Genomic DNA, 27373 nt, shown 5'->3' with positions numbered 1-27373 from the left:
CGTGTGATAATAAAAGAACTTTACAACTGAAGCGGTATTTTCAGCCTCTGGTTGACTGAGGCGGTATTTTCCATCTCTGGTTGAAGGCACTAGATTAAGAAAAAACACAAACACCGTCCGAGTTTATGCCCGGAAAGCCCAATGGCAGTGACCGGCCGCCGTATCAACCTCCGTTCTCAGACGTCACCAGATCCATATACAGAGGAGCATGTGGTCAGGACGCCGCTCTCCCGGGCGTTGTCAGTTTTAATCACTGGCGTCGCCACTTCTCAGTCAAGTAGCTGTTCGATTGGCCTCGCCCTGTCTACCAACAGCACTCGGCTGACCTGGGCGGTGACCCATGCAAGTGCTAGCCAAGTCCTACAGCGCTTTACTTGTGACGGTAACGAGTGTTACCACTGCGGCAAGGCCGTTGGTGGAAGGCGTTATATAGACAACCAGCAATAGGAGAATTAGGTGACGGTTTTAGATGCTTACAAGGGCACCTCCCCATCGCAAAAAAAATGGTTCAAATGGCTCTGAGCACTATGGGACTTAACATCTGAGGTCATCAGTCCCCTAGATCTTAGAGCTACTTAAACCTAAGGACATCACACACATCCATGCCCGAGGCAGGATTCGAACCTGCGACCGTAGCGGTCGCACGTTTCCGGACTCCCCATCGCATTTCCCTCAGATTTAGTTATAAGTTGGCACAGTGGACAGGCCTTGAGAAACTGATCACAGATCAATCGAGAAAACAGGAAGAAGTTGTGTTGAACTATGAAAAAAATAAGCAAAATATACAAACTGAGTAGTCCATGCACAAGATATGCAATATCAAGGATAATGAGGGCTCAGGAACGCCGTGGTCCCGTGGTTAGCGTGAGCAGCTGCGGAACGAGAGGTCCCTGGTTCAAGTCTTCCCTCCAGTGAAGAGTTTAGTTTCTTTATTTTTGCAAAGTTATGATCTGTCCGTCCGTTCATTGACGTCTCTGTTCACTGTGATAAGTTTAGTGTCTGTGTTTTGCGACCGCGCCGCAAAACGTGCGATTAGTAGGCGAAAGGACGTGCCTCTCCAATGGGAACCGGAAACATTTGTTCGCAAGGTCATAGGTCAACCGATTCCTCCACAGGAAAACACGTCTGATATATTCTATACGACACTGGTGACGGCATGCGCGCCACATGACAGGAATATGTTGTCGACCCACCTAACTTGTACACTTGGCGAATGGGTAAAAAGATTCTTCTACCTTGCCCGATTTAGGTTTTCTTGTGGATGTGATAATCATTCCCAATAAACTGCAACAAATGAATGCAGCAGTTTTGATGTTTGTTTGGTGTAGTGTCCCCAAACTACGGTGCAGTTACCTCGCATCGAACGGATGGACGGACAGATAATAATTGTCTGAAAGTAAAAAGTTAAAATTTTCACTCGGGGGAAGACTTGAACTAAGGCTCTCACGCTAACCACGGGACCACGGCACTCCTGAGCTTATATTATCCTTGATGTTGCCTATGTCGCGCATGGACTACTCAGTTAGTATATTTTGCTTATTTTTTTCATAGTTCCCCACAACTTCTTCCTGTTTTCTCGATTCATCTGTGTTCAGTTTTTCAAGGTCTGTGCACTGTGCCAACTTATGACAAAATCTGAGAGAGGTGCGATGGGGAGGTTCCCTTGTTGGTAGTGTAGATGGAGGCGGCGGCGGCAGGTGAGTCTGACCGGTGGCGGTGTCGGCGCGGTGTTGCAGGAGGCTCGGTGGAGGTGCGGGCGTTCGACTCGCACCTGCGCGGTCCCAGCTTCCTGCTGGAGCCGCCGGCGCGGCTGGAGTTCTCCAACTCGTCGGGCGGCTGGCTGGACTGCTCGGCGAGCGGCAGCCCGCCGCCCACGGTCGACTGGCTGTCTGTGGACGGCGCGCCCGCCGCCGACGTGCCCGGCGTCCGCCGCGTGCTGCGCAACGGCACGCTCCTGCTCATGCCATTCCCGCCCGCCGCCTACCGCCAGGACATTCACTCCACCGTCTACCGCTGCGTCGCCTCCAACAGCGTCGGCAGGCTCATCAGCAGGGACGTCCAGGTCCGCGCCGGTAAGTACGCCTCTGGACCGGTGGAAGCGGTACAGCTTACACCCTATGTGCTGCAACAATTGCTGTATCTATTCCTGTCACATTTTTACCCTCAACAGTTCTACACTACCATTATAACATCCTGTTCGTTTACACGATCCTGTACGCGAAAGAACTTGCCCCCCTTTTAACAGCCGTGTACCGCAGTTCTCTAGAGGAACGGAAGGTTCCAAATGATTGTAAAAGAGCACAGGTAGTCCCAGTCTTGAAGAAGGCTCGTCAAGCAGATGTGCAGAACTATAGACCTACATCTATGGCATCGATCTGCTGTAGAAGTTTAGTACATGTTTTTTGCTCGGCTATCATGTCATTTCTGGATACCCAGAATCTACTCTGTAGGAATCAACATGGATTCCGGAAACAGCGATCGTGTGAGACCCAACTCACCTAATTTGTTCATGAGACCCAGAAAATATTAGATACAGGCCCCCAGGTAGATGCCATTTTCCTTGACTTCCGGAAGAAGTTTGATACAGTTCCACACTGTCGCCTGATAAACAAAGTGATAGCCTGCGGAAAATCAGACCAGCTGTGTGGCTGGATTGAAGAGTTTTTAGAAACAGACCACAGCATGTTGTTCTCAATGGAGAGACGTCTATAGATGTTAAATTAACCTCTGGCGTGCCACAGCGGAGTGTTGTGAGACCATTGTTTTTCACAGTATAAATAAATGACCTAATAGTGTCGGAAGTTCCATGTGGCTTTTCATGGATGATGCTGTAGTTTACAGAGACGTTGTAGCGAAATGCAGGATGGTCCGCAGCAGATAGGCACTTGGTGCAGGGAGCGGCAACTGACCCTTAACATAGACAAATGTTATGTATTGCGAAGACATAGAAGGAAAGATAATTTAGTGTATGATTATATGATAGCGGGACAAACACTGGTAGCAGTTACTTCTGTAAAATATCTGCGACTATGCGTGCGGAACGATTTAAAGTGGAATGATCATATAAAATGAATTGTTGTTAACGCGGGTGCCGGATGGAGATTCATTGGGAGAGTCCTTAGAAAATGTAGTCCATCAACAAAGGAAGTGGCTTACAAAACACTCGTTCGACCTATATTTGAGTATTGCTCATCAGTGTGGGATCCGTGCCAGATCGGGTTGACGGAGGAGATAGAGAAGATCCAAAGAAGAGCGGCGCGTTTCGTCACAGGGTTATTTGGTAAGCGTGATAGCGTTACGGAGATGTTTAGCAAACTCAAGTGGCAGACTGCAAGAGAGATGCTCTGCATCGCGGTGTAGTTTGCTGTCCAGGTTTCGAGCGGTTGCGTTTCTGGATGAGGTATCGAGTATATTGTTTTCCCGTACTTATACCACCCGAGGAGATCACGACATGATGGGTGACGACAAATGGCGTAAGCAGCTGGCAATATGTTGGAAAATTAAGCTCCCGCTTACAGGGATAGGTTTAGGTTAAAAAACTTTTTATCTTTCTTCCATTCATTCGCGTTCGCATGTCTGAATAAGATGATCTCCGTTCTTAAACCCCGTCTCTTAACAATAAAACGCTCCGGATTTCACCAGTTGTCTCCACTATCATCATCAGGAACAAAAAAAACACTGGCTGCGCCGTTGGGATTGTGTTCCGCTTAAATAGGTGCTATAGCAGCGTTTGTAATATAATAGGGAAGGCCGCAGTGACGTATGCACAGAAAGGCATTTTTTGAAGATCATTAGATTGTAAGGTATTAAATAGTATGTATTTCCCCTTTTCCGACAACTGAGTACCCCATTTTCACATTATGTTACTTTCGGTGCTGCCATTATCTTCCATTGCTTTGATCACATCCGCATTTAAATAACTCCCGTCCTTTCATTACTTTCAAAGAGTTCTGTGTTTCGGTACAGATAGATGGCTTACTTCCTCAAGCAGATTTCTTATCTCACCCCTTCACAAATTTTTCAGCATCCTTTCGCAGCATCCCAGCTCAAACGTTTTGATTTTATTCTTTTTCCGTTTTCCACAGTGCATGATTTATTTCCTGACATGTAACCTCAGAAATTTCTTTCAGAAACTGAAGCCTAAATTCGGTACTAGAAGGCTTCTCTCAGCGAGGAATACCCACTTCCAGTATCCTAGTCTCCTTTTCGTACCATCTTTTCTTCGTCCGTCAGACTTTCTTTTCCTTCCAAGTCATGTTTGGGTTTATTGCGCTGTGCACAGCTGATACCGCGTCAACACATTTGTTAAGCGTGATCCTACCCTGTGCTACTATGGCAGTATCGGTTGGTGTGCTTAAACCTGCAAAGCGGCATGCAACTAATGTTGTCAGTACCATGCCTGTCATGCAGTACAGCCTGTATGCCAGAGACTGTAAAACACACGTTTTTGCCCCTCCGTCCGCTACTGTTGAAGAAGGGAGATTATAAGCCCGATAGTGCGTTATTTGTGACGCCTGCTCAAATAGCTCTGCAATATGAGACTTCACGTCTGAGGTCATCAGTCCCCTAGAACTTAGAAGAACTTAAACCTAACTAACCTAAGGACATCACACACATCCATGCCCGAGGCAGGATTCGAACCTGCGACCGGTGACGCCTGCTGTTTCTGTGTAAAATTTGGTTGAAATCGACACAGAGGTTAGGAGCATATCCCAGAGATACACATGTGTTGTTGTTGTCATCAGTCCTGGGACTGGTTTGATGCAGCTCTCCATGCTACTCTGTCCTGTGCAAGCTTTTTATCTCCCAGTACCTACTGCAACCTACATCATTCTGAATCTGCTTAGTGTATTCATCTCTTGGTCTGCCTCTACGATTTTTACCCTCCACGCTGCTCTCCAATGCTAAATTTGTGATCCCTTGATGCCTCAGGACATGTCCTACCAACCTATCCCTTCTCCTAGTCAAGTTGTGCCACAAACTTCTGTTCTCCCCAATCCTATTCAACACCTCCTCATTAGTTACGTGATCTATCCACCTTATATTCAGCATTCTTCTGTAGCACCACATTTCGAAAGCTTCTGTTCTCTTCTTGTCCAAACTAGTTATCGTCCATGTTTCACTTCCATACATGGCTACACTCCATACAAATACTTTCAGAAACGACTTCCTGATACATAAATCTAAATTCGATGTTAACAAATTTCTCTTCTTCAGAAACGCTTTCCTTGCCATTGCCAGTCTACATTTTATATCCTCTCTACTTCCACCATCATCAGTTATTTTACTTCCTAAATAGCAAAACTCCTTTACTACGTTACGTGTCTCATATCCTAATCTAATTCCCTCAGCATCACCCGACTTAATTCGACTACATTCCATTATCCTCGTTTTGCTTTTGTTGATGTTCATCTTATATCCTCCTTTCAAGACACTGTCCATTCCGTTCAAATGCTCTTCCAGGACCTTTTCTGTCTCTGTCAGAATTATAATGTCATCGGCGAACCTCCAAATTTTTACTTCTTCTCCATGAATTTTAATACCTACACCGAATTTTTCTTTTGTTTCCTTTACTGCTTGCTCAATATACAGATTGAATAACATCGGGGAGAGACTACAACCTGTCTCACTCCTTTCCCAACCACTGCTTCCCTCTCATGCCCCTCGACTCTTATGACTGCCATCTGATTTCTGTACAGATTGTAAACAGCCTTTCGCTCCCTGTGTTTTACCCCTGCCACCTTCAGAATTTGAAAGAGAGTATTCCAGTCAACATTGTCAAAAGCTTTCTCCAAGTCTACAAATGCTAGAAACGTAGGTTTGCCTTTTCTGAATCTTTCTTCTAAGATAAGTCTTAAGGTCAGTATTGCCTCACGTGTTCCAACATTTCTACGGAATCCAAAGTGATCCTCGCCGCATCTACTAGTTTTTCCATTCGTCTGTAAGGAATTCGCGTTAGTATTTTGCAGCTATGACTTATTAAACTGATAGTTCGGTAATTTTCAAATCTGCCGGCACCTGCTTTCTTTGGGATTGGAATTATTATATTCTTCTTGAAGTGTGAGGGTATTTCGCCTGTCTCATACATCTTGCTCACCAGCTGGTAGAGTTTTGTCATGATTGGCTCTCCCAAGGCCGTCAGTAGTTCTAATGGAATGTTGTCTTCTCCTGCGGCCTTGTTTCGACTCTGGTCTTTCAGTGCTCTGTCAAACTCTTCACGCAGTATCTTATCTCCCATTTTGTCTTCATCTACATCCTCTTCCATTTCCATAAGAGATACACATATAAACTCTTTATATATGTAATACTTCCTTGGTATGGATCTGACAATGACTACAATACGCAAAACCTACAACACCATGAAATTGTTAATTGTCATAAAATTTCTCTATGATGAAAAACCTCTAAGACAGAAGTACAATGACAGACACTACAGACACGGTCTTCATTTGCAGAACTGTTACACGAAGGAATGTGTGTTTTACCGTTTTTTGTCCCAGTCCGAACAAGGTTGTAACACTCGACTCCCAACTCAAAGTATCAAATAAATCAATAGGTAAAAAGCAATCGGAAACTAACACACTAGATGTTACTCAGATACTAATGATAGGGATCGACTCGCAATTTTCACTAGTACTTTGGTGCCTTCGTATATTTTTAATTGGTGTTAGGCTACTTTTCGTCTGAATTACTCAACCGGCATAACCGTGGCATTCCACAGTGAAAACGCTAGTCTTCATTGTCATATAAATTACAGTGTTGGAGAAGGAGGGGGGACAATTACTACACTTCGTTTTGTAACGTTAAAGACGCTGGCGTAAAATATGAATGCTTGTATATCGTAAAAACAAGTGTATCACTTATCAATAATGTAGTAATGCTTCTCATTGTGGATTTGGTGTAATGATAAATTCAACTGTGTATTTTATGTCCTTTCATTATGCTTACATCAGCTGTACCAGCAGATTCTACTCCCATGGCGGCACATGTTTCATCCAAGTTGTGTTAACGTCCGTGTCCTGCTCAGTTTGCTTGTCACTTCTTTCATGTCCTAACTGGCTGAAAACGATTTACATTTTTTGTTTCTTTAAAACTCCATAATATCGATATTGTAAAATTTGCTCACACCTTGCCACACCTTCTACAAGAACTACTTTAATACAGCTTCGGGTAAACTCAATGTTTTGAATGACACACTGTTGACAATTGTAGCCGAGATTTTCTTCAGTTATGTTTCAGATAAACAAAAACTGAACTTGGTCACAGTGTGGAGAGACTTAGGGATATTTCTAGTAAGCACTTTTGTGATTCTCTTATTTATAGAACTTATGAACACTCTCTTCGAGTCTTACGTTCAGATATATGTCTACATTTCACATACGTAACGAACTATACAGTTCATTTCGTATTGCACGTGTACGATAGGTGAACAGCTCGTATTAGCAGTCACTGGTGTGTAACAGTAATTTATACCTAAACTGGAACTATCACATGGATAATATTGTGGGTAGAGCAAAACAAAGACTGCTGAGCACTTAGAAGGTGCAACAGGCCTACTAAAGAGAGTGCTTACCACACGCTTGTCCGCCCAATTCTGGAGTATTGCTGTGCGGTGTGGGATCAGCATCAGGTGGGACTGACAGAGAACATCGAAAAAGTACAAAGAAGAGCAGCTCGTTTTGTATTATCGCGAAATAGGGGAGATAGTGTCACAGACATGATACGTGAATTGGAGTGGCAATCATTTAAACAAAGGCGTTTTTCGTTGCGTCGGGACCTTTTCATGAAATTTCAATCACCAGTTTTCTCCTCCGATTGCGAGAACATTCTGTTGACACCCATCTACATAGGGAGAAATGATCATCACGATAAAATAAGAGAAATCAGGGCTCGCACAGAAAAATTTAAGTGCTCGTTTTTCCCGCACGCCGTTCGAGATTGGAACGGTAGAGAGACTGCTTGAAGGCGGTTCATTGAACCCTCTGCCAGGCACTTCATTTTGAATAGCAGAGTAATCACGTAGATGTACACGTATACTCACTGCACTTGACGCTCGTACAGGATACATTTTGGCGCTTCCCAGCACTTCGTCGATAGCACAGTAGGCAGTAAAGCGGCGAGGTGAAGTAGCTAGGACGTAGAATAGAAAACGGCAAGTGCAGTATGCAGCTTAAACGTAAAATAGCAATAGAAAAATGAGCATTCTCTAAGAGGAGAGTGGTATGGAAAGCAGATTAAGAAGGCGTTTGATAATGTATTTTGTCTAGTTTGTCCTATTATACGGCAGAAACATTTTAACCATGACGCATGGGCTTTTGAAATACGGACATAGGAATCCAGGAGGAAACGGATTGGCAGAAAGGTAAAGAAGAGGTACTGTCAATGGTGGGGAAACAGAAACCAATATTGGACGTTACTTAGTGTAGAAAAAGAAATTAAATAAGGAATGTATTGAGAGAGAGTAAGCGGTATTTGAAGGAATGCTTTAGAATGATGTGTGGAGGAGAAAAGAAGTCAAGTAAAGCTGAAGAAGGAAACGAACAACCACGAAAAACAGAACGAATGTTGACCGTCTCACACCTCAGAAAAACTGGTGATGATAATATTGAAAGGATTCCTGGATTAAAACTTCTTTAGGAGCTTTTAAGTACATCTAGGGTAATTAGAATTCAGTATAGTTAAGCCATATTCTGCAAAAGAACATCAACAAAGTTGTTTTAAGAACGTCATTACCGTCCATTTTTTAAAAACGAGTAACAAAGAAACTGCGCACTGTTGTATCGACGTCCACAGAATTACGCGAGTGTGATTATGTTGCACCAAGAGACTCGTAATGAACGTGTCGCAAAGCGAGCTGAACAATACCTCATCCATTCCCGCTGATCACAATACCGGAACGTGTGAACGACATTTGTTGTAATCTGTGGGCACGCGGACGGCCTTGTATTGACCAACGTCCGACGCAGTACCGCTACAGAAAAATGGGTTGCGTGCTACGTCCCCTCAATAAGCGCATTTGATCTCTCAGAGATGAATGCTGCTTTTTATTCTCTTGCATGGTGACATTCCTGCGGGCATCCCATGAAATTCGCTGTTTGGAAGTCGGTTCTACAGAGGAAGAAAGGGTTGAAGAATTTTGCTATCGTAAACAATAAAGAAACACCCGGTATTTTTCTTTTCTGCTTTTGCTAATTCCATGGTGTAAATCTAAAATTAATTTGACGATGGATTTATTTTTCTACCCAGATTAACATACCTGTAATAACTATAAAACAGTATTTGGTTACTGCATCTGCAATCAGTATCATATAGAATACGTAGATGCAACATTTTCAGAAATTTATTAGATGTGCCTTAAAATTGCATTCATTTTCCTATACTACTGGACATTAAAATTGCTACACCACGAAGATGACGAGCTACAGACGCGAAATTTAACCAACAGGAAGGGGATGCTGTGATATGCAAATGATTAGCTTTTCAGAACATTCACACAAGGTTGGCGACGGTGGCGAAACCTACAAAGTGCTGACGTGAGGAAAGTTTCCAACCGATTTCTCATACACAAACAGCAGTTCACCGGCGTAGCCTGGTGGAACGTTGTTCTGATGCCTTGTGTAAGGAGAAATGCGTACTATCACGTTTCCGACTTTGATATAGGTCGAATTGTAGCCTATGGGGATTGCGGTTATCTCATAGCGACATTGCTGCTCGCGTTGGTCGAGATCCAATGACTGTTAGCAGAATATGGAATCGGTAGGTTCAGGAAGGTAATACGGACCGCCGTGCTGGATCCCAACGGCCTCATATCACTAGCAGTCGAGATGACAGGCATCTTATCAGCATGGTTGTAACGGATCGTGCAACACGTATCGATCCCTGAGTCAACAGATGGGGACGTTTGCAAGACAACAACTATCTGCACGAACAGTTCGACGACGTTTGCAGCAGTATGGACTATCAGCACGGAGACCGTGGCTTCGGTTACCCTTGACGCTGAATCACAGACAGTGGCGCCTGAGATGATGTACTCAACAATGAACCTGGGTGTACGAATGGCTAAACGTCATTTTTTCGTACGAATCAAGGTTCTTTTTACAGCATCATGATGGTCGCATGCGTGTTTGGCGACATCGCGATGAACGCACATTGGAAGCGTGTATTCGTCTTCGCCATACTGGAGTATCACCTGGCGTGATGGTATGGGGGATGCCATTGGTTACACATCTCGGCCAACTCTTGTTCGCATTGACGACACTTTATATAGTGGACGGTACATTTCAGATGTGTTACGACCCGTGGCTCTAACCTTCATTCGATCCCTGCGAAACCCTACATTTCAGCCGGATAATGCACGACTACATGCAGCAGGTCCTGTACGGGTCTTTGTGGATACAGAGTATGTTCGATTGCTGCCCTGGCCAGCAAATTCTCCAGATCTCTCACCAATTGAAAACGTCTGGTCAATGGTGTCCGAGCAACTGGCTCGTCAGAATACGCCAATCACTACTCTTGATGAACTGTGGTATCGTGTTGACACTGCATGGGCAGCTGTAGTGTACACGCCATCCAAGCTCTGTTTGACTCAATGCAGAGGCCGTATCAAGGCCATTATTACGGCCAGAGGTGGTTTTTCTGCGTATTGATTTCTCAGGATCTATGCACCCAAATTGCGTGAAAATGTCATCACATGTCAGTTCTAGTATAATAGATTTGTCCAATGAATACCTGTTTATCATCTGCATTTCTTCCTTCTACAGCAATTTTAATGGCCAGTAGTGTAAGACTACCTGCAACACGTTCTTTCTGAAACGATTAGCACCTGTCTATCATACAGTAGGATTGAAATGAAGACGATATTACGTAAAGTATATCTTTTCAGTGTCGGCTTCGAGATAAACGGGTCACAGGCATGGACAATGATATTTCGCTGTAAAACAGAGGCGAGTCTGTCTACCACGTGGAGGCTACTGTAACGAAGGTAGCATGGATGACCTTTACCCACATTTTCTCAAATCTATTAGCGATTACTTGCGCTATGGATCTGATTTGGTCTTAACACTAGAAGTATAGGACACGGCTCACTGGGAAAGTATCATGCAAAGGGTGTGTTACTGTCGCCCGTCTTTTCCGCAAAATTCACCATGGCCTTTGCTTTGAATTAACATATATTATTCTTCATAAAATGGCCTCTTACTAATGCCAAAGGAAATGTCGATAATTTCAGAAACATTGCGTATTCTAGCCGATATACACTGAATCCGTTTCAGTTGTAAGTTTCTTGTCTTTCAGCTGATTCACAAAGCATTATTGGTGGCCATTCATGTGAGCGTAAGCAAGAGGTTGTGGCGGTACACTTCACCTGCTCACCATTTCCACTTGTAAATGTGACCCACATAATGTGATGCCATACATTATGGTCTTGAGATTGTCCTTCTCGATCCTCTTTAGAGGCATTAATCGAGAAGTTAACTGTAACATCAGTTAATCAGAGCTTACCAAGGTGATGTACGTGGTAGGTGAACAGCAAGGTCCGTAGCACAGTCACAACAATGGGAGCTGCTCAAATGTGGCTCATTAATTGACATGTGTTCCACATTTAAGATATACATACAAGAAGGGAAACGAATGTAAAGTACTAAAATCGGAAGTAAAGAGTGCGCGACTATCCAGGTTTTATATCAGATCAGGTATCAATTACAAATATTACAACATTCCATAAAAGAATCCACTGTATGACGGAGAGGGGAGAGAGAGAGAGAGAGAGAGAGAGAGAGAGAGAGAGAGAGAGAGAGAGAGATACTACATTGCGCAGTAGAATTAAAGAATGACTTTTTCGAAACCACGTAATTGTCTCCCATTGCGATGTATAAGTTTGAAATTTCTCTGTAAGGTGCCTACAGTCTCTCTCTGTATCGGAGCAAAAGATTTATGAGCTGGGACCTCACCCTCGGGCTTCAAATAGCAAGATGTCGAAACATGAGAGAAAATGGCCAGACATCAGAAGTTCATCTGACATGCATGGTGAGTTGATGATCTCACATTAGCACCAAATTTTATAACAATTTTGCCCAATGCCACCGTGGACCTGTCACATGATGGGAAAGTCATCACACACAGCTTCACCCACACATCACCCCTTCATTAGACTCCTCAGTGATGGGATCAGAACAGCGACGACCAAAGTTGGAATCAAGCGTTTTTGATGTGAGTGACAGAGGAAAGCATTTCAGACACACCGCCGCTCAAAATCGATATGAAAAGGGGTCAGGTGATGCCATAAAGAGCATCAGTGAAACCACCCCTATCCTTGGGGTGTTGATTCCCACCATTTCGCGCTGGGGAAAGACAGTTTGCACTGCGACGAGCACCAGGACGACGTTCTTGAGAACGTATGACACTTTCGTCACACCCGGACGTTTCAACCCTTCTCTGAGGAGATTCTGCTGCTGCATCCCCTTGTAAGTGAAGTACCCTTTTGGAGAGCGTTGTGACCGCAATTTCTGCTCTCGTGTACAGGATGGAACAAGTAGAAATCGTCCAAAACCTTTCCATGAAATTTGAAAGTGATCCGAATCAGCAACGGAGCTTATGCTTTCGGGCCTCCTATTTCGCATCTTCCTGGCTTTCTTTGTTTTAATTTGTAACTCAATTTCCAAACAAAATAATGCGGTACAAGATCTCAAATACAGTGGGGTGGTGTGACCTGCCTACGGTGTTGTTGCTTGATAAAACTCAGCTCTTTCATTATGTGTCTGGCCACTTTGTGATCCCCTCGCACAGACATACCACAATGTGCCATACCGTGCACCACTACAGCGGTAATAATGTGTTTCCTTTGGCCCACAGCCAAACTTTTGTTTTGTCTGTTGGCTAACGGTCTCGGTACTGAGTTTCTTCATCAGGCCATCCCCCGCCTCACTTGCTAAGTAGGTATTCCTATGAAATCTCGAAAAGCGGTAATCTACATAGTGACTCGTGCTGTCTGGTGTATTGTGTTGGATGAATTCATGGATTCAACTCTACAGTAATTGTAGCGCTTCATGGAAGAATTTTTGACCATTTGTGTGGTGTGGTGTTGGTACAGATTCTACTGAAGCAATAACTATGATACCATTCCATTTTAGCTTTGGCTTATCTGATGAAAAATTTTCTTCACATGACAATTAAAACTCAAATAAAACAAAAACTTCAACAACTTGTCGTCGTGAATAGTTACAATTTCTACCTCTCGTACTGCGTGTATTGTACACAGTACTGCATGTCGCAGAGAGATTCACATACCGGCTATCGACAACAAATTACGTCTTGACTACATTCGCAAGTACGAAGGTGCTAGTCGTTGGAAAAATGTTAGCAGTTGTCACTCTGTCTTATGCATTTCGATATTACTCTTATATTGGAAAGGATCTAGTCTCGTTTTCCTAGAATGGACCAAATCTCTCCAGCTTACCCTACGCAGTGATAGCAGAAAGTATCAAGAAAGCTTGATTAGACACACATGTGACGTGACATGTCTACGCAACCGATCGTTTTTGTCGGAAACTGCAGTAACGCGAGAAGATCAGATCGGAGGAAATAAAACGTGCAGCCGCTATTTACCGACCAATATAAGTATACTGCCATTTACTTTGATATACCGTGCTCCTCGTAGAGAATTAATAAGAAAAAGCTCAATTAAAGTAGTGAGTAAAAAGAAGAAGCAGGTTACCACAACGAAGAAACAGGTGGTGCGTTTTAGAGCGTTGTCTTCACCTTAGTTATGCGATTTATAAGTGCCATCTTTGTGACCTCGGTGTCGGCAAAGATCTCTTAAAGATGCCGATTTTTTGTTTATTTGTTTTTGCGTCGACAGTCTTCTGACAACAGATTGGTGCGGCCCACTACAAACACATCTTCTGTGCCGTCCCCTTTGACTTACAGTAGCACTTATACCCAATGCCCTCTAACGGCTTCCATAGTACGATGGAGGTTACTGCTTGATGACTTATCACTTGTCTCTTTTTCGTGTCGCTCTCCTTATTTCTTATCAGTTAACTTAGTTTTCAGCGTTCTTCTACAGAACCGCGTCTCAAACGCTTTGAGTCTCTTTTTTTTCAGGTTTTCCCGCTGACAATTACTAGTGAGGATTTCCGTGAGAGCAAGGTAGCAGGCAACAGAACTTTAATTTAAAACAAGTTTCACAAACCTTTATTTCACTTTCAGTTCAGTAAACTCTGCAAGTAAATGCAAAGATTTTTAATTATTTACATAAGCTGAACCGACTGTACCAAACTAAAAAACCAATAAAGATAACAGGAAAGATGTTAATTTGAATTCTTGCATAACATTGAAAATAGTAACAATGACAGATTTTCATCACAGCCTCCACTCAGTGGCACAAAGCTACAGTTCGATAATTCAACTAAAACACAGAAAAGATTACAATGTAAAATAGTCCCAAGATAGAACTTATTGATGCAAGGAAAGATGAAGCAATATATCCCAGACACTAGATCAGTATATTGAAAACAGAGTGACTACCCAAGCACAAAAGCAATGTCTTTTTACTGTATCTCCTGCAAACAGCATGGGGCTAACCATAAGCCCTTATACCAGTAGGTTAATACATCAAACTATTAAAACCATTCTATTTTGTAGCTTAAATGTAAAGGCTTTTAGAATGAAAATAGTAAAACTAGCTGATAACTCAGGATACAGAACGATTTCATACATCTTTTTTGTTCTTTACTTGCACAACAATGAGTATAAAATGTAGCGGAAAAGCTATTGACTTTACAATACGCTGTTAACATAAAACTGTAACACTTTATAACCATTTGCAAGAGGAACCTTGATAATATGTCTTATGCTTTATCTTTAAAAAACGTTATGGGCATTTTTTTAAAACCGAAAAGCTATTGTATCTAGCAGAATATGGCAGGGGTAGAGCTTTAAATACAGGAAATGTATCAGTAGATGCGGATAAGAACCAACGTAGCGTGTATATTGAAATGACAGTAACGAAAATTAGCACTGGACAGAGAAAATATGTACAATATGAATATACGTAAAGTACGAGTTCAGGTTGTGGCACATGGACGAAGGCATACGGAAGTTTAGGTCTGGCCGTGATTCGCGCTCAGATGGTCGAAGCGGCTGAGGCGACTCTCGCTTAAGCACAAACATTTAACAACGGAATTCGCCAAACTTCCTTAACTTCGTTCTTTTTATCTTTAGTTTGTGCATTCCGTGATGCGCTTCCTCACCTTTTCGTGGAAACCCGCAAACTTCCTAAAATTGTTTCGTAAAGTTAACTTGTCTAGGATTTCTGCTTTTGTAAAGATAATGTCTACTAACTCCTAATTCAGTCCTTGAACCACTTGATTTGCGTTTTGATATTTTTGTGTAAAAGGTCAAATGTTTCTTTTAATCAATCTTGCCGGATTCATTTGAAACATGTGTTCATAAAATTAAATTCTCGTTTTCCTGAGAGCATAACCATTTCTTTTCATAGCAAGTGGTTCTACGTTCTATGGGACTGATGACCTCAGATGTTAAGTCCCATAGTGCTCAGAGTCTTTTTTTTTCAGCCCATGTCCTTGTTTGCTCCACTTACATGCATTAGTCACCGCATCACGTGCCCGCAACATGGTTAGACGACCTAGTGAGAAACGTCGAGACTGAAATTTCAGTTTTGTTGAGATTGAATTCCATTGGGAATTATGTGCTCAACGACAACAACATTTGTATTATATACAAGTAAAATATCATCATCGGCCGTAAGAGGTTTGAAAATATTTGTTATGGTAAATGGATTTCAGTGAATGTATGACCATCTTCTGTGGGAATTTTGAAGACGGGACTTCAAAATTTGTTCGTTAGGTGTTATGTGCTTCTGTACTGACGCCATAATGAAGTTGTAATATGTGCTTATGTTAAACGAGTCATCAAGACTTTAATATTTGCATGAGGTCACACAGTGACTGAAATAAGTTCATTATAAAAAATGATTTCGAACCTCTTACGACCATATTTCTTATTTATAATTTGAGTCTGGGATACCTAACGAACTCGAGGATAACCTAAATGAAACGAACAGAATTTTTTGAGTATTTATGACTCTATGCGATATAGCCCATTAAAATCATTGTGCAAATTCGTACAAGAAAAAATATAGGAACTGTAACAAGGCATGAAGTGATTAGGTAAACACTGAAACTGCTCCCCTATAATTAGACAGTATTACGAGAACGGAAAGATAAAGCGAATCCGTTGCATCTTGTGTTGAGAGGAATGCTATTGGTATTCTTGATGTCACTATCTATACAGACGAGGAGTGTTTACATCTGTCTGGTCATGTTAACACACAAAACACAAGTTCATGACCAAAGCAGAATCCTTGTACTGAGCTTGAAACGCCGTTGTGTGATAAGACCATTACAGTGGTGTAGCAATATCCAGGAGGCGCGTCACTGGACCTTTATTTTTTGAAGAAATAGTGAACATTTAAAGCTTTGTTTCATGACCCACAGTGTAATTGCCCAGTTGAAGGAAGGTGAAACCAACTGTTCATGGTTTCAGCAAGGTAGCAGTACAGAGCACACAGTTGAAGACACTGCGCTTCTTCTGGAAGAGTTGTTCTGGGGACGCGTCATTTAAAAAAATTGAGAACCCTCGCTTGCCGGACCTTACTCCGCCCAACTTTTCTTTGGGGAGTAGCAAAATCTGTATTGTATCGAAATCGCCCATGCATGCTTCGTGATTTAAAAATTTAAATAACTGCGTACGTGAGAATCATGTAACAATCAGATCTGCATAAAGCGTTTTCCAATAAAATTAAGCGGATTCGGGTTTGTATAGGCGCCCGTCGACATCATTTCCAAAATATGTTGTAACTGCGCAGCAAGTCTCCGAGCATCCTATGTATCTCTACCATTCCAGTCTCGACTAGCACGAAAGAATAGTGAACACCTAACCCTTTCAGGGCGAACTTTTTATTTTATTACGGTTTTCATTTCTTTCTTCGTATAGAGGAGCCGACAATCTTCACTCCTGGAAATGGAAAAAAGAACACATTGACACCGGTGTGTCAGACCCACCATACTTGCTCCGGACACTGCGAGAGGGCTGTACAAGCAATGATTACACGCACGGCACAGCGGATACACCAGGAACCGCGGTGTTGGCCATCGAATAGCGCTAGCTGGGCAGCATTTGTCCACCGCCGCCGTCAGTGTCAGCCAGTTTGCCGTGGCATACGGAGCTCCATCGCAGTCTTTAACACTGGTAGCATGCCGCGACAGCGTGGACGTAAACCGTATGTGCAGTTGACGGACTTTGGCCGAGGGCGTATAGTGGGCATGCGGGAGGCCGGGTGGACGTACCGCCAAATTGCTCAACACGTGGGGCGTGAAGTCTCCACAGTACATCGATGTTGTCGCCAGTGGTCGGCGGAAGGTGCACGTGCCCATTGACCTGGGACCGGACCGCAGCGACGCACGGATGCACGCCAAGTCCTTTCACATACTGGGCAAGGGAATTCTTGTCATTGCAGGTAGACCATCCACAGGTGGCCAAGTTGTATGGCAGTAATTTTTTGGTGCGGAATGGATGACAGCTGTCAAAATGTACTTACTGATGGTAGTTAGTGGACTTGATATTGACAGAGGTATGGATGGAGACATCAGTGCCGTAGGGGACCGCACCGCAACTTCCCAGCAAATTAGGGACACTGTTGCTCCTGGGGTATCGGCGAGGACCATTCGCAACCGTCTCCATGAAGCTGGGCTACGGTCCCGCACACCGTTAGGCCGTCTTCCGCTCACGCCCCAACATCGTGCAGCCCGCCTCCAGTGGTGTCGCGACAGGCGTGAATGGAGGGACGAATGGAGACGTGTCGTCTTCAGCGATAAGAGTCGCTTCTGCCTTGGTGCCAATGATGGTCGTATGCGTGTTTGGCGCCGTGCAGGTGAGCGCCACAATCAGGACTGCATACGACCGAGACACACAGGGCCAACACCCGGTATCATGGTGTGGGGAGCGATCTCCTACACTGGCCGTACACCTCTCGTGATCGTCGAGGGGACACTGAATAGTGCACGGTACATCCAAACCGTCATCGAACCCATCGTTCTACCATTCGTAGAGCGGCGAGGGAACTTGCTGTTCCAACAGGACAATGCACGTCCGCATGTATCCCGTGCCACCCAACGAGCTCTAGAAGGTGTAAGTCAAGTACCCTGGCCAGCAAGATCTCCGGATCTGTCCCCCATTGAGCATGTTTGGGACTGGATGAAGCGTCGTCTCACGCGGTCTGCACGTCCAGCACGAACGCTGGTCCAACTGAGGCGCCAGGTGGAAATGGCATGGCAAGCCGTTCCACAGGACTACATCCAGCATCTCTAGGATCGTCTCCATGGGAGAATAGCAGCCTGCATTGCTGCGACAGGTGGATATACACTGTACTAGTGCCGACATTGTGCATGCTCTGTTGTCTGTGTCCATGTGCCTGTGGTTCTGTCAGTGTGATCATGTGATGTATCTGACCCCAGGAATGTGTCAATAAAGTTTCCCCTTCCTGGGACAATGAATTCACGGTGTTCTTATTTCAATTTCCAGGAGTGTATTTTTTCTTTCAGACGCAAAGTCTGTGTTTGAAATTTCGTGAAAACATCTCATTGCAACAAAATACGCCTTTGTCTTAATGATTGACATCGTAATTTGCGTATCACGTCCGTGGATACCCTTTCCTTTGCGATAAAACAAAACGAGGTGCATTTCTCTGAACTTTTCGATGTTCGTCAATCCTATCCAGCAAGACACAGCAGCAATACTCCTCAGGGGGGCGAACAAGCATTGTGTAGGCAGTCACTTTTGTAGATTTACTGCACCTAAAGTATTCCGCTAGTAAAATGCAGAGACCTCAGCGTGAAATGCAGAGTTTAAAAAATTTCAAGCTGGTCATTTTGTTGCCCTAAGCAGTGTGTCTAGTCTGTTCAATTACTGTTACGCTTGTAACTACTTTCGTAAAAGATAGATACTATCGATTTAGCTACAGAATGAAATGAATTATTCAGCGAAAAATAAAATAAATTGAGAACTACTTTAACTTCGTTATTGAGGAAGGCGCATCGGGTTATTTTTATGTATTTATTCCGGATACTGTTCTTGAGTGCCTTACTTTGATCAGTTCCTCTGACGTTACTTGTCACAAATTTACCACACTTATTATATTTGACAATTGTATTTAGCATAAATCAGTTCCCTAAGCTACAAATTGTAAACCTATCTCCACATAAATAGCTTTTCAATCTGGGCCTCCAAAATGATTCGATATAGTACTCGGTTCACAGTAGACTTTGATTGATGAAAGATTGGCAGCAGGAAATGAGAAATGGATCACCTTATCAAACTGTGACGACTGTAACAAGCAGAAATATGTAATGGTCCCATGTGGTTGCCACGAGTCTGGCAGTGAATCATCGTTAGAAGAGTGCTTAGATGGAGTAAAAAGATGATAATTAGCAAATTAGGATGGTACACCAAAATCAAAAAAAAAAAAAAAAAATTACCGTATCCAAGACACGTTGGCGTTGAAAACAGCTTCAAACTGTCTCTGAATGGATAAACATAAGTCCTGTAGAGTCTTCCAGGGAATGTTTAGCGACTCTTTCTGCAAATAGTGACAAGTTCGGGTAATGATGACGGACGCGGACAGCATATTCCTCTCTCCAAAGTAGACAGAAACGCTGAACAAAACTGATACTAGGTGAATGTTGTGACCACAGGACATGAGCTAATTGATCGTTGTGCTCACCAAACAGGGCTGTCCTCTTAGAACGCAGCATCACAACTTGGGAACAAATATTTTTACCATTGTGTGTTCCTGACCAGGAAATCTGCAAATTTGTGCTAAGTTCCTACGGGACCAAACTGCTAAGGTCATCGGTCCCTACACTTACACTCTACTCAACCTAACTCCAACTAACTTATGCTTAAGACAACACAGACATCCATGTACGAGTAAGGACTCGAACCTTCGACGGGGGCAACCTGATCAGGAAAATGATCACATTTTCTTGGCAGTAACGCCACCGTGAACAGTAACCATGAGGCACATGGAATACCACGATATTGCTGCTCAAATCAGCTCTCTGGACTTAAAGTCAGCCAAAAGTTGGAAACAGTGTGAAACAAGACTCGTCTGACCAAATCGCTTTTTGTCCATTGCTCCATAGTCTACGTTTTATGACTTCCGACACCGACAAGGGTGGCGCAGTGGCTAGCAAAAAACAAATGTTCAAATGTGTGTGAAATCTTATGGGACTTAACTGCTAAGGTCATCAGTGCCTAAGCTTACACACTACTTAACCTAAATGATGATATTCACTATTCTGGATTTAATCTCACTTTGGCACAGATAGGGGTGAATTATGCTGCCACAAAAATCTTTGGTCATTTGACAAATAGTATTAAATTTGGCAGATAGCCAACCAACATTTAAATGCAAATTAAAAGAATTTCTGAATGACAACTTCTCAATAGATGATTTCTTAGATATGAAGTAGTAACAGTAAAGAAATTAATTAATTAATTGATTATTTTGTGTGAAGAAAACTTATGTTTAGTTGCCACGTTGCACATCATTACGAAATGCCGTATTCGTGAACTATGGAATAAGGATTAATATATGTATGGATGTATGTAAATTATCCTAAGGACGAACACACATACCCATGTCCGAGGGAGGACTCGAACCTCCTGCGTGATCAGCCGCACAGTCCATCACTGCAGCGCATAAGAAAGCTCGGTTAATCCCGTGCGGCAGTGGTTAGCATACTGGACTTGCACTCGGGAGGGCGACGGTTCAAACCTGCATCCAGCCATGCTGATTTAGGTATTCCATGATATCCCTAAATCGCCTCAGGCAAATTCCGGGATGGTTCCTTTGTAAGGGAACGACCGACTTCCTTCCCCATTCTCCCCTAATCCGACGAGACCGATGACTTCCGTGTTTGATCCCCACCCCGACTCAACCAACCAACTTTATGACTTCGGACGTAGCCATCAACGACGAGTTGTTTTAGAACTTGAGCTCGACCTGCAATTCTATGCTTCTGAAGCACACTTCGCGTTTTGTGAGTGCCGTCAGAGTTCAAGAGTGCGACATTCAGTTTTGCAGTAACTTTCGCATCTTTCGTCCCTGTATTTTTCGTCACAATCATCTTCAATACTTACCTGTCACGATCATTCAACACACAATTTCGTCCGCGTTGTGACCTAGCGGATAATGTCTCTTCGCTTTCCGTGAGCGCAATATATAACTTCGATACGTCACCTCTTGAAACACGGAAAACGTCGGCTTGCTTGGTTACAGAGGCACCCACCATACGCCCACTAAATGTTCGCCCACGTTCCAGTTCGCTTAGTGCCGACATAAGGCCCTCAATGTACAGAACACTGTTCTGACTACGTCAGACACTTGCAACGTATTGTGGGCTTTGCACTGGTGCCGTTTGTAGTCAAACACAAAAGAACAAATTGCAGGATTGACTATCGTCTGTATTCAGATTCAGGCATGCATTTTTCGCGTCGTTTCCATTTCTTTGTCCAACCCCTGTAAGTCATCCACGTCCTACGTCGATGTCTAATATTTAAATGTAAAGTAGTTGAACGGCAACTATTTTGCAATGCCCGTTCAAGCAGCATATATTTGACGAGAACGGATACAGTCTGAGTTGATCACGAACATTCGAAACCCGCGTCTGGCATGGAAGCGCAGTCAGCGACCTCGTTTCGCGGAGGCGCGTAAATACACACATCAGAAGACGTGTTGCATCACCCCGATTCCCAGAACTCCTGCTTTGACTTGTGATATTGTATCACAGACACAGTCCCTTTCACTGTTCAGAAGTGTTACTAAACCCGCCCAAGGATGTGAACAACCCTGCAAGAGCTAAAGCGGAGTTATTGAACGCAGTTTTCCGAAATTCCTTCACCAGGGAAGACGAATGGAATATTCCAAAATTTGAAACACGAACATCTGCTAGCATGAGTTTCTTAGAAGTAGATACCTTAGGGGTTGCGAAGCAACTCAAATCGCTTGACACGGGCAAGTCTTCAGGTCCAGATTGTATACCGATTAGGTTCCTTTCAGATTACGCTGATACTATAGCTCCCTACTTAGCACTCATATACAAACGCTCGCTCACAGATTGATATGTACCTACAGATTGGAAAATTGCGCAGGTCGCACCAGTGTTCAAGAAGGGTAGTAGGAGTAATCCATTTAACTACAGACCTATATCATTGACGTCGGTTTGCAGTAGGGTTTTGGAGCATATACTGTATTCAAACATTATGAATCACCTCGAAGGGAACGATCTATTGACACGTAATCAGCATCGCTTCAGAAAACATCGCTCTTGTGCAACGCAGCTAGCTCTTCATTCGCACGAAGTAATGGCCGCTATCGACAGGGGATCTCAAGTTGATTCCGTATTTCTAGATTTCCGGAAAGCTTTTGACACCGTTCCTCACAAGCGACTTCTAATCAAGCTGCGGAGCTATGGGGTATCGTCTCAGTTGTGCGACTGGATTCGTGATTTCCTGTCAGGAAGGTCGCAGTTCGTAGTAATAGACGGCAAATCATCGAGTAAAACTGAAGTGATATCAGGTGTTCCCCAGGGAAGCGTCCTGGGACCTCTGCTGTTCCTGATCTATATAAATGACCTGGGTGACAATCTGAGCAGTTCTCTTAGATTGTTCGCAGATGATGCTGTAATTTACCGTCTAGTAAGGTCATCCGAAGACCAGTATCAGTTGCAAAGCGATTTAGAAATGATTTCTGTATGGTGTGTCAGGTGGCAGTTGACGCTAAATAACGAAAAGTGTGAGATGATCCACATGCGTTCCAAAAGAAATCCGTTGGAATTCGATTACTCGATAAATAGTACAATTCTCAAGGCTGTCAATTCAACTAAGTACCTGGGTGTTAAAATTACGAACAACTTCAGTTGGAAGGACCACATAGATAATATTGTCGGGAAGGCAAGCAAAAGGTTGCGTTTCATTGGCAGGACACTTAGAAGATGCAACAAGTCCATTAAAGAGACAGCTTACGCTACACTCGTTCGTCCTCTGTTAGAATATTGCTGCGCGGTGTGGGGTCCTTACCAGGTGGGATTGACGGAGGACATCGAAAGGGTGCAAAAAAAGGGCAGCTCGTTTTGTATTATCACGTTATAGGGGAGAGAGTGTGGCAGATATGATACACGAGTTGGGATGGAAGTCATTACAGCATAGACGTTTTTCGTCGCGGCGTGACCTTTTTACGAAATTTCAGTCACCAACTTTCTCTTCCGAATGCGAAAATATTTTGTTGAGCCCAACCTACATAGGTAGGAATGATCATCAAAATAAAATAAGAGTAATCAGAGCTCGAACAGAAAGGTTTAGGTGTTCGTTTTTCCCGCTCGCTGTTCGGGAGTGGAATAGTAGAGAGATAGTATGATTGTGGTTCGATGAACCCTCTGCCAAGCACTTAAATGTGAATTGCAGAGTAGTCATGTAGATGTGTTAGACGGAGAGGGTCCGACAGCCGAGCAGTTCCAGTCACTCCACCTGGAAGGAGGTACACGGCTCGTGTTGTCCGTAGTGCAACCACGCCTAGACGGTCAATACCGCGCTTCGATATCGTCCACATTGTTACATTGCGCCAGGAAGGGCACTCAACAAAGTAAGTGTCCAGGCGTCTCGGAGTGAACTAGAGCGATGTTGGAGGAGATACAGAGAGACAGGAACTGTCGATGACAAACGTCTCTGAGGCCGCCCAAGGGCTACTACAGCAGTGGATGGCCGCTACCTACGGATTATGGCTCGGAGGAACCCTGACAGGAACGCCACCATGTTGAATAATGGTCTTTGTGCAGCTTCACGACGTCGTGTTCTGACTCAAACTCTGCGCAATAGGCTGCATGATGTCACCCCATACGTCCGTGCCGAGGTCCATCTTTGCAACCACGCACCACGCAGCGCGGCACTGATGGGCCCAACAACATGCCGAATGGACCGCTCAGGATTAGCATCACATTCTCGTCACCGAAGAGTGTTGCATATGCCTTCAACCAGACAATCGTCAGAGACGTGTTCGGAGGCAATCCGGTCAGGCTGGACGCCTCAGACACACTCTCCAGCTAGTGCAGCAAGGTGGAGGTTCCCTGCTGTTTTGGGGTGGCATTGTGTGCGGCTGACGTACGCCGGTGGTGGTCATGGAAGACACCATGACCGCTGTACGATACGCGAATGCCATCCCCTGACCGACAGTGCAACCATTTTCGCAGCATATTGGGGAGGCATTCGTCTTCTTGGACAGCAATTCGCGCCCTCATCGTGCACATCAGGATAACATCATCGATTAGAGTGGCCAGCATGTTTTCCAGACAGAAACCCTATCGAACATGCCTGGGATACAATTGAAAAGGGCTGTTTACGGACGATGTGACCCATCAATCACTCTGAGGGATCTACGCCGAATCGCCGTTGAGGAGTGGGCAATCTGTGACAACAGTGCCTTGATGAACTTGTGGATAGTATCCTACGACGAATACAGGCATGCATCAGTGCAAGAGGCCGTGCTACCGGGTATCAGAGGTACCGGTGTATACAGCAGTCGGGACCACCACCTCTGAAGGTCTCGCTGTATGGTGGTACACCATGCAGTGTCTGATTTTCATGAGCAATAAAATGGGTGGAAATGATGTTTGTGTTGATATCGATTCATATTTTCTGTACAGGTTCCGAAACTCTCGGAACTGAGGTGATGCAAATTTCTTTTGACGTGTGTATTTCAGGTAACACTGATACAGTGTGCGCTGCTTACGCACATCTGAGACCCGCTTCTGTCGCTTCTGGCGGGAAAAGCGGAGTCAGCGGCCCCGGTTCGCCGAGGCTGGCAAATATTTGAACGCCGTGGATTGGTGGCTGTGCCGTGTCTATGGTGCTGTGTGGCATGCTACAGAGCAGACTACGACAGCTGTGGTGAGGCTGCCGTTTAAATACGCGGTGGACGCTGTTGCTGCCTAAGTGAGCCATGCATTTGCTGCAACCGCTGGCTCTGTAGCAACACTGAAGCCGTCGTCACATGGGGCATTGACTTGGTCTCCAACGTGACGCTGAGCGCTCAGTAATGACAAACCTTGCTTAGGGTACGTGTGACTGCAGGGTGGTATAAGCAACAGCGGCGCGCCCTAGTGGCAATTCGCGGCTAAGGATCATGCGCGCAAGCTGTGTGGTACACACTGTTTCTCGAACTGAACAAGTGTAAACTACACAGCTGCGACAGCTTTAAGCCGTGTTCCCTCGGAACGAGGCAGCTGACTTCAACATGGAGACGGACGTTAAGACCGAACGCACGAGACACAACGAGCGCATCCCATTGTGTGTGATCGTAAATACGATTTCCCTATATATAGAAAAATACTCCTCGATTATTTGCAACTGAAGAAGACTCCAGAGGCAGTTGTGTGGTTCGCAAATCACATTTTTTTTAAAATTACGAAATGGACGAAAGTAAAATTCCTGTATTTCCTTCCTTCACGGAGCAGTGTGTTGGAAAAGTACCCTCATAAAATTCAATCGTGTGAATGTATCACCAACTTCTCCTTCTCAAATTTGGAGAATTACAATTTGCTCGAAAATGAAATCTCTTCTTCCTATGGAGGAATTTCCAGTAGAATACTAAAGATTTCTTCCCTTATAATAAATACGGTTTTGCTTGAAACATGTAATGCATCAGTAACTGAAGGAGCTTGTGCAGGGGACTGAAACATGCAGTGGTCAAACCCCCATCTATGAAATGTGACAGAAGGGATGTCAATAAATACCAAACTTTTTGTAATGTATAATTGCAGGTAAACTGCAGATGTTTTAACTAGCACTTATTCTTGTTTACTACTAACTCGTCTCGGCTATAGCCCCATTCTCAAGCAAACCTCTAGATGTTATATTTGTTGTGTCTACATATGTTTATAAAAGTTGTACAGTAAGGTCACCGAGTAATGGGGGCCTGTGGTTAGCACACGGGACTCGCATTCCGGAGGACGACGATTCAATCTCGCGTCCGGCCATCCTGATTTAATTTTTGGCTTCAGCAAATGCCGGGATGGTTCCTTTGAAAGGGCACGGCCGACTTCCTTCCTCAGCTTTCCCTAATCCAAGGCGACCGATGACCTCGCTGTTTGGTCCCATCCCACAAATCAGCAAACCACAATGATCAATTTGCACACAAATTTACATGTAGTTGGAATAGATGCCCACATTTCATCTGTGTGCAAAGTGTCGACTGTCTATTTGTTGTAAGATCACTGTAATCGTGTAGGTTTTGTTTGCATATAATATTTATGCGAAATAATTTTGACAGCTGTAATGACAGATTATTCCTTTTGATGTTTTGTGTTTACAGTGCAGTTTTTTCTAGTCAGTGATGTTAGTTGCATTTCGTCCATAGACGTACATTACTAGACTGTCAATTCCGTATACAGAACAATGCTGTCGTTGAAGTCAGCACTTCAGAATCGTAATATGGCGGTGAGCGGAAAGGACGTGTAAACATCTGTTTGTCTACCGATCAAACAATCACAAGAAATAGGGTTGAACTGATATAACTATCTTACCATTAGATTATTGACATAACAATCAATACATGCCTCATGTTTGGCTGTAATTTTTCGTACAGCAGACGGAAGATACAAGGGAAAGAAAATGTCTCGTTGCTAGCATAACTAGAAACATCTTATGTACTTCTACTTTTGCACTCTGCATAAAACCTTTCCTCGAATAGTGATCCTAAGTAGAACGTCCTATTTGTCGTTGATAACAGGTGCTGTTGTTCGTTTGAGTGCACTTACGAAAATTAAACGTGTGTATACGTAACTTCATGTTCTTATAACACGATTCTACATTCTATCTGTTAAACTCAGTTAAACTCAAATATTAGCGCAGCTGCAGATCTTGATAATACCATGTCATAAAACGTCAATTCGTTCAATAAAATCTTTGTAGTACTATACACAAACTTCTCGAAGCCTTCATCTTACCTCAACAAACGTCAAGTTTAAGTAAAAGATTTGCCTTACCAGCCTAGGAATGTATGTCTGTGGTTTCATTGCAATTATAATTTTGTTATCATTTGTATCTATAGCTGTCTCTGGTTTTCTGTTTCCTCTGGTTTTTATCCGTTCTCGTTTTCCAAAATGGCAGTAGAATTTTCTACATAATTTCTTAGTTTGAGATCGATTTATTGATTAAAGCTATGATTTGCATATTTTTTTTTGTGTGTACATATTTCTAATTCTTACTAGATGTCCCTAATATGTCCCTTTGATATTCTGTG

General features: G+C 43.7%; 1 protein-coding gene across 1 annotated transcript in view; it reads left to right on the top strand.

The window, feature by feature from the left end:
• The first annotated feature begins 1678 nt into the window (after window positions 1–1678).
• The window catches only part of LOC126267877 (Down syndrome cell adhesion molecule-like protein Dscam2), a 1296028-nt gene continuing 1270333 nt past the window's right edge, over window positions 1679–27373 (top strand). The window contains exon 1 of the mRNA XM_049973186.1: window positions 1679–2072. Within this exon, the coding sequence (XP_049829143.1) occupies window positions 1679–2072 (394 nt within the window). The remainder of the gene's footprint in view (window positions 2073–27373) is intronic.

This window comes from Schistocerca gregaria, chromosome 4, assembly GCF_023897955.1.
Source record: "Schistocerca gregaria isolate iqSchGreg1 chromosome 4, iqSchGreg1.2, whole genome shotgun sequence".
In the NCBI taxonomy this organism is placed as follows: domain Eukaryota; kingdom Metazoa; phylum Arthropoda; class Insecta; order Orthoptera; family Acrididae; genus Schistocerca; species Schistocerca gregaria.
Note: the sequence above shows the minus strand (reverse complement) of the source record. Positions and strands in the feature narration are given on the sequence as shown.